At 36.5% G+C, this 7,802-nt stretch overlaps 1 protein-coding gene across 1 annotated transcript; it reads left to right on the forward strand.

Moving 5' to 3' along the window:
- The first annotated feature begins 216 nt into the window (after positions 1-216).
- On the forward strand, positions 217-1,000 carry LOC134283306 (uncharacterized). Its single transcript, XM_062765765.1, has 2 exons — positions 217-442; positions 780-1,000. Exons 1-2 carry the CDS (start codon positions 391-393, stop codon positions 998-1,000), a joined length of 273 nt encoding a protein of 90 aa, XP_062621749.1. The 5' UTR covers positions 217-390.
- Positions 1,001-7,802: the final 6,802 nt, after the last annotated feature.

Below are 7,802 nucleotides of genomic sequence, written 5' to 3' on the forward strand. Positions count from 1 at the left end.
TAAGAGAGAGGGCGAATTTACTCATTGAACAGCATAAACGAGAAAAACCGAAGAGAGTGTTTCAGAAGGTACCAATGTCTCTATTTGAATTATTTCTCTCTCTGTCAATAAAAAATTAATTTCCTACCGGTATATATTTTGGCTGCATCCGCCCTTTGTTTACGTTACAGAAAATTCTTAAAATCTTTATTTGACAATAAAAGGTAGATGAAATCTGATTTTGTAATTCATTAGACAGTTTGAAAACTCATTTTAATACCTTTTTATAGATCTGGTGTTGATGAGGAAGTGACGGAAAAAACCACTCTGCTTGACGAAATTCTTGAGTTAAAAGATGAGGAGGAACGGGGAAAGAAAGAAGAAAAAGAAAAGAAAGAAAGATCTGATAACATGGGGAAGGAGATAAGAAAGAGGGCCCTAGAGTGTTTAACACCAAAGAAAGGTATGTGTATGTACTTGTTTTCTCTACATATTAATGATATATCACGTTGATTTGGTATTTTTGAAACCTTTTCTGCTTACATCATCTCATAAATTTTTAATTTGTGTATTTTCTGATAAATACCGGTAAATTATTTGCAATTACAAGTAAATTACAGGCTAAAGTTACAAACTACATTTAGTTTTTTTCATAGGTTACTGTACCCCCCCCCCCCCCCCACAACACACGACAGTATTGATTTGTTGTGTTAACTATAACACTTTTTGATCACATGTATCTCCATTGTATATATTTAAAGGTGCATATATTTGTTTTAAAAAATATTAATTTTTTTCAGATGATGAGAGTGGAGCACCTAAAAGGAAAAATTCACAAACTTGCATCGTCGACTATTTAAAAGAAAAAACAGAGCTTGAAGTGAAAACAAAAAACGACGACATGGAGTTCAGGAAGGAGCAACTAAAATTGGAAAAAGCCAGATTTGATTTGGATAGACAGGAGAGGATGCAAAGAATGGAGATCGAAAAGCAGGAAAACTTGCTTTTATTGACTTATTGAAGAAATGAACGAAAGATAAATAAACAAGAATTGTACGTGATAGCATAAATTATACACATTAATAAATTAATGCACATTTAAAATCTTTTCTGTTTAGTTCCTTTCCATGTAACCATCTATTTTCATGTAAACATACATGTATTTAGTAGTTGGTGGAAGTATTAGGCCAAATACTCTTGCAGGGATGGCGGATCTATACCAAAGAATGTACCGGTCTCGCTCCCATAGAGTATAGTGTGACAATTTGTCAGGATTGACGCAACTCTATAATATTTTCAAACAGGCTGTAAATACAGCTTTTGATTCTATAATCAAGAAATGCAAAGAGATTCAAAATTTTGCTGAAAGTCCATTCAACACACACTCTCACTGCCGACATCCTTTTGTTAAAGCGCATCTGATTCGCTGAGATTACCCCTCCTCGAAATGAAGGTATTAGGTAAGGCGATAAAGGGTATGCAGGGTCACCGTAGATGGAGTACACATCATTATTTGCCTTTGTCATATATTGTTGCAGTTGATGCTCAACGTCGCTTTCTCGTAACATACCGGCATCATGACGTCGACCTTCAATAGGACCAAAGAGATGCGCTATCATTCCGTCAGGTGTCGTAATACATTGGAACTTAAGACCATGGACTCTCTTGTGGCCATTAAACACTAACTGTTGATAAGATTGGGGTCTGCAAATTGGCCTCACCGTTCCGTCTATAAAACCCCAGCAATTTAACAGCGGGGCTCCGCAGTTACTTATTGCTGTGGCCATTTCATCCAGCTTTGCGTGCGACAACCAAGGTTGATTTAAACTCTCAATTCTGTGTCCGTGCCTTGTATCGATGAAATTGAGAACAGTGTTAAAAATGTATGACAATTCAGCAGTTGATCTCCCAAATATATGCGAGAGGTCTTGTAATCTATTTGGGTACGCTAATCGGCGAATGAGAATAGACAAACCCTCTGTTCCAGAACATACAGTCCTGTTTGGGCACACAATCTTGCTTGGTAAATCTAACGCTTCGCACAAACTATTCATATCTTCTCTTTGAAATCTAAACAAATTACGGAACTGGTCATTGCTTAGTTCATCAATCTCTAACTTCTGATAGACTCACTAATCTTTTTCATCGTCCACACTCGCCAACAAAAGAAGGTCATCGTCCTCCTCCAGACACGCAAGTAACATCAAATTTTCGCCCCATTTAAGTTACAATCACAGAGAAGAAACACTCATTTTGATTCGTTTATTTCGATTTTTTATCCAATGAAATATGTTATAACAAAATGTTTTACATGAACCCGTACACGTACAGTTTGTTAAACAGGCCATGACGTTAGTTACGTGTACGTGTAAAATCACTTCTATGTTTACACGTACACGTAGACGTACACGTTTAATGCTTAACCTCTCTATTGTTATACTTCTGTTGAGTTCAACTCATTTTTGAATTCAACTTACAACTAAGCAAAAAAGGGAGAAATAAACAGAAGCAAATATTTCCATTGAAAATATTGTACAGGGTGACTTAGATTATCACTTGAGCATCTGTCTACACATACCTTTCTCATCTCTGACATGACAGTAGCTTCTGTTGGGCATCACCATCTGGTTGAGGTGGCGCCCAGCATTCACAAACAGGTCCTCGTGGAGCCACTGAACTCGTGCCAGCTGAAGTTGTGATCTCTGGAGACAGTTCTTCATCACCACTGAACTTGAGTCTAATTCCTCCTGCAGAAATAAAATTAACCATTTAATCAATGCATTTAGAGAAATGATTTTTGTAGGGATATCTATACAACTCAAAATTATATCTAATTTGAACTTTGACATCTTGAATATCAGGCATATGTCAAAGTGAGTTCTGTATGTATTTTACACTCAATATTTCAAACCCTAGGATATCTGCTTTTTGGTCCCATCAATTCAAGATAATGAGGTTTGACATTTTAATCAGGTAAGCAAATAGAATAGCCCCAATGAATCACATTAAGCCCTCCCTCACCTAGCCAGGTCGTGTCTCCTCCAGACCGAGTCCAGGGCACTGACAATGGTGCTGGCCTGGGTGAAGTGCACGTGCTGGAACTGGCTGTTCCTCAGACAAATGTCCACGGCCTTCTTCCTCAGGTCCTCCAGGGGACTCTTAAACTCAGCCCCAATGTCCTTAAACTCTATCTCGGCTGTCACATTCACACCAAGGGCATCGATGAACACACATAACATGTAACCCAGTACTTGAGATGGGAATCCTCTCACCTGCAATTTCAACATTTAAAAAGTTGTCATTACTGATTAAATAATCAAATTTTTGTTCCTCACATCTTGGGCAGAATATTTCTCGACACTCTTACAAGAAATAAAAGATATTATACTACTACTTGCCTGTTTTCTAACATATTCAGCAATGTAGCGCTTAACTGGTCTTGACAACTGTTCATCATCATAGCAATTTCCACCCTAAATTTCCCTGGCAAAAGAAATCATAGGGATGAAGGAATATTATTTAACTTCAAAATACAGAGGTCTTTTTTAAATTTTAACAGATGAAATATTGACTACAGCTGAATTACTGTAAACCTTACCTTAAGTTTGGGGCAAATACTGGGTGCACATATGGAAGAAAGCCTGCATGGTCTGCAGTCGTTTGACAAAGAAGAGGCTGGACAGATAATGTCTGGTACTGCTGGTGAAGGAGGAAAGCTGTAAACAGAAAGGAAAAGTAATCTCATGGGCCATGTTCAAAGATCATCAGAAACTTCAATTTGACAATATTTGCAAAGGCCTAAACTCTTGTAAATAGATTCAAAATTTACTCAAAATATCTCGTTTTTAGGGGATCACTTAATGAATTACATATGGATCTCCCTATTATTAGCATGTTAAACAAAATCATGACCAAGCATTTTACTTTTAGTATCCTTTGTAGCTAAATTCTTGATTTTCACAAGTTTTACCATCTGACAGCTAGATTTCCAGTTACAGTGACCCTACAGCCACAGTGATGACTCTTACCTGCATTGCCTTTCCCTCTCTCACTGATCCACTTTTCCCCAGACGTCGGGGATAGAAGAGAGTCCATGGCCTCCATCAGTCCGGTGAATTCCTCCCCCCCAGGCGAGTGAAGAGTCCATTGAATCCCATCAGGAGCATCTCCCCGGGGGGACATGTCCTCCCCGGACCCTGACAGGATCTCCTGGTACCCCCCTGCATCCTCTTTACCACCGCATCATCTCCAAGTTATCATTCTGAAGGAAACAAAACAATTGTTTAATGATAATAAATGTATCTTACTCATTATGAACACCTGTGAATCTTTCAGGAGCAACCAAACTCTTCATTAATTTGTCTCATAAAGATATTCAGGAACTGGTAAATAAGGACTTGAGTTTGTTTTATCTGGCTCATGAAAAAAGTGAATATATTTCCCTAGTACATGTACCATCAGGATTGAAATTTTCTGTACTTGTCTATATTTATCTAAAAAATTCTGAATTTCTATTAAAATTCTTTACAACCCCCATTCCTACTGAAAAATCATTTGATTTGATCTTATAGACTTTCACTTTCACTTCTACTGATTTTAAGTAAAATCCATTGGATGGTCAGCTGTATATTTCTCACCTCATTTCCCATGATGGCATTCCTGTGCAGTGTTCAGCTTAAAGACAGTTTCGATGGGGTAACTGGCATCAGAGAACAGCTTCTCCAAGTCTTGTAGGGCCTTAACCACACTCACATTCTTTTCCCTGTATGGCCTTCAGAGCCTCAGGCAGAAAACGAACGAAAATTCAGGTTTAAATCCTGAAACACACAAAAGAAAGTGCTAAAAAATTTTTTGGGGAGATAAAATGGAAAAAAAAATTTAATTTTAATACTTTCAGAGAGATCATAAAATTGAGAGGGAGTTTAAACAAACATTTCCTTTTGGAATTAAAATTTATTTTTTAACATACTGTAAATCACTTTTTATTTGCGAGAAATTTATTTTCGCGTAATTACACGAGACGGTATGCTCGCGAAAATTTAATTCTTACGATTATATAGAGCGATGACCACAATTCATGAAAATTTTGTCTCACTAATAAAGAGCCAATGACTATATCGCGAAAATAAGGTGTCGCATAAATAAAGTGATCTACAGTATTCAAGACAACTGCTTAAAATTGACACAAATATGTAGGTTATAAACTTGAAATGGACTTGAATTGTTAGTTGTGCATCATTCTTGTTAAATTGACAGGAACCTAGTAAATGCTTCCAGTGATTTGCATACCTGTAGGGCAGTGTACACATTATGTGTAGAGGTCAGGGCCAAAAACAAGATGAAATGTTCTAGATCCTGAACTGATGTGTTGACCTTGAGGATTTCTATGTAATGCATGATGTTACTGCTCATACTGCACAATTCATCCAGAAACCAGTCTCCATCCCGAGAAGTCAGGTCCATCAAACGATCACCTGCACCTGTAATTCAAAGTTAAATATTTAAAAGTACTTATCAATGCTTTGTCTATGGTACCTTTTTTTTTTTGAAAATCATGATGTATATTTTGGCATTGTACTTAAGCAATTGTGTAATTTGTGATAATCTTTTAAGTTTTCAAGTGACCTGGACTCAAAGTTGTATTATATTTTCAGAAACTGAAAAATTTCTCAACCATGAACATTTGAGATTGACCATAAAATATATGATAAATTCAGGGATGCTGATCAAGAACTATATTGCTATGATACCTGCAGCAGCGCCCTCCATCTGATTGTAACGCTTGTTGAGTGCACAAAGGGCAGATATCACCCACGCCATTAAACTTGACACTCCACTTAATCCATTTTCCCAAACAAAACAAATGAAGAAATGTTAAGAATCTTTTATGTAACCAATGAAGAAAAATAAAATTGATGTTCCTTATAACTGATTGATTGTGAAGAGACACTGACCCCGGACAAATGTCTGCACAGACTTGTTCTGTTCTACGATCTGATGTTCTAAATACTTTTTGTCTCAGCATTCTCCTGACGTCTCCTCTCCAACAACTGAAACATGTTCAAGTTTAATTTGAAAAAGTTCACTTTAAACCCCCTTAGACCTTAATCAATTTCTTCTAAAATTGAACTTTTTCTGAAATTTTAATATCAAAAAATGAGTCCGTTAGAACTTAAAAATGTACTTAGGAGAGATTCAAACCTTCATGAGGCGGGTATTGACATCCGTGATAATCCCCCGTATTCTGGCCTCTGTGTTCAGGACCAGCTGGGTTTTAGCCGGAAAAAGAAGCCCTGTTTCCCATACAGCTCATGGAACTGACTGACAACACCCCCACATCTGTAACAAACAAATCAAAAACAAACTCATCAATTTGGCAGAGGTGTTACGTTTTTATTTACTTATGGTCAGTCCCCAGGTGAGAAAAAAAGCAAGGTGACAAACTCAGTGACTAATTTGTTACCTTTCTGAGGTGAAATCACAGAAAACTTCCTGTAACCACAGAAGATAAAGCCTGTCCTGTTCTGATCAGCAAAACTTGTACCAAACTAAAACAGGGAAAAAATACTGTTATTGTTTAACAAGCACCTCAAACACATTAGATCACTACAAATATCTACAGTGTCTAAGCCTTCTGACACCACAGGTTAAAGGGTATTAAGCAATTACAGAAACAAATTTAAAACTTGATTCTAGAGGACTCAGTCTTATTACCTGTGAGATGACGGTGGCGTAGGTATGCAGTACGTCCATGGCTCGGTGTAAGTGAGATCTCTGAAGCTGAAGGTAACTCACCATCTCTGCCTCCAATTGCTCACACTGAATAATTAATTCATTATAACTTTGTCAGTTTTATTATCATTTTTATTTTCTAACTATGTTTACTGATATACTTTAAAAACAGAATTATTAGTGTGGATTTTAACATTATTAGAGAGAGTGTAAAAATTGCTAATATTGAATTTGTTAACAATTCCTAAAATATTGGGCATAATCATTTCCTTTTCATAATATTCTAAAACCACTTATGTTACTTCTTTCTTAGTTTACTGTTGATAAAAATTCATTATATACCTGTGACACAATTTGACTTGGCCTGCTCCCTTTTAAAAAAAAGTCAGTGACCGTGCCAAAAAAATAGTGGTTCCCAGATTAGGGGGGTAGCCACATCAGCACACATCTTCTGAAAAGGGGCTCCTTGGATGCTCTCAATCACATGCTGTAAAACAGGTCACATAAGTCAAAATCATCAATCAATAATTACAAGTTACATACTGTTTTCTCTTGCTTTTCAATTTAGATTAGTTTTTTAAATTTTTTTTTGACCCCCATAAAAGTCATCTATTTTTTGGGGGGAGTGGTTAACCAAAAGTTTTCTACTGAGTAATCAGAGACAATAGTGTACATGTATATAAAATTCTTCTTATAAAATGTCTCGTTACACATACATGTATACACATGTAATAAAATTAAAGGTTTACCTTGTGAAGTTTCTGCCAGTGACTTTAAAATTTATTGATGGTCTTCTCCAGAACTTCAAACACAGAGTCTCTGTTGGCTTTCACTATAGCATATTCTTCATATCTATTCAATGTTACAAAAATAATTTAGTATATACACTTCAGGGGAACTCCTAATTTTCTCTGAAAGCTTCTTTATATGATGTTCTGTCAGAATACTGAAACATCACTGAGAAAACAAACTTTCTCTGAAATTTTATCTCTTTATTTTTGTAGATGCATTTCTTCCCAATGAGCAAAAAAAAATCTCCCTTACCTGTCATGAAGTGAGAACAGTGAGTGATCTGCATCCCCCAGGGCCTC

The sequence above is a fragment of the Saccostrea cucullata genome, unplaced genomic scaffold (assembly GCF_032062105.1).
Source record: "Saccostrea cucullata isolate Sc308-1 unplaced genomic scaffold, CSIRO_AGI_Scuc_v1 ctg4815, whole genome shotgun sequence".
Classification (NCBI taxonomy): Eukaryota; Metazoa; Mollusca; class Bivalvia; order Ostreida; family Ostreidae; genus Saccostrea; species Saccostrea cuccullata.

Coding starts and splice junctions, on each gene's coding strand:
- LOC134283306 (XM_062765765.1), top strand. CDS start 391: ATGGGGAAGGAGATAAGAAAGAGGGCCCTAGAGTGTTTAACACCAAAG. Junction 443..779: donor GTGTTTAACACCAAAGAAAG/GTATGTGTATGT, acceptor AATTTTTTTCAG/ATGATGAGAGTGGAGCACCT.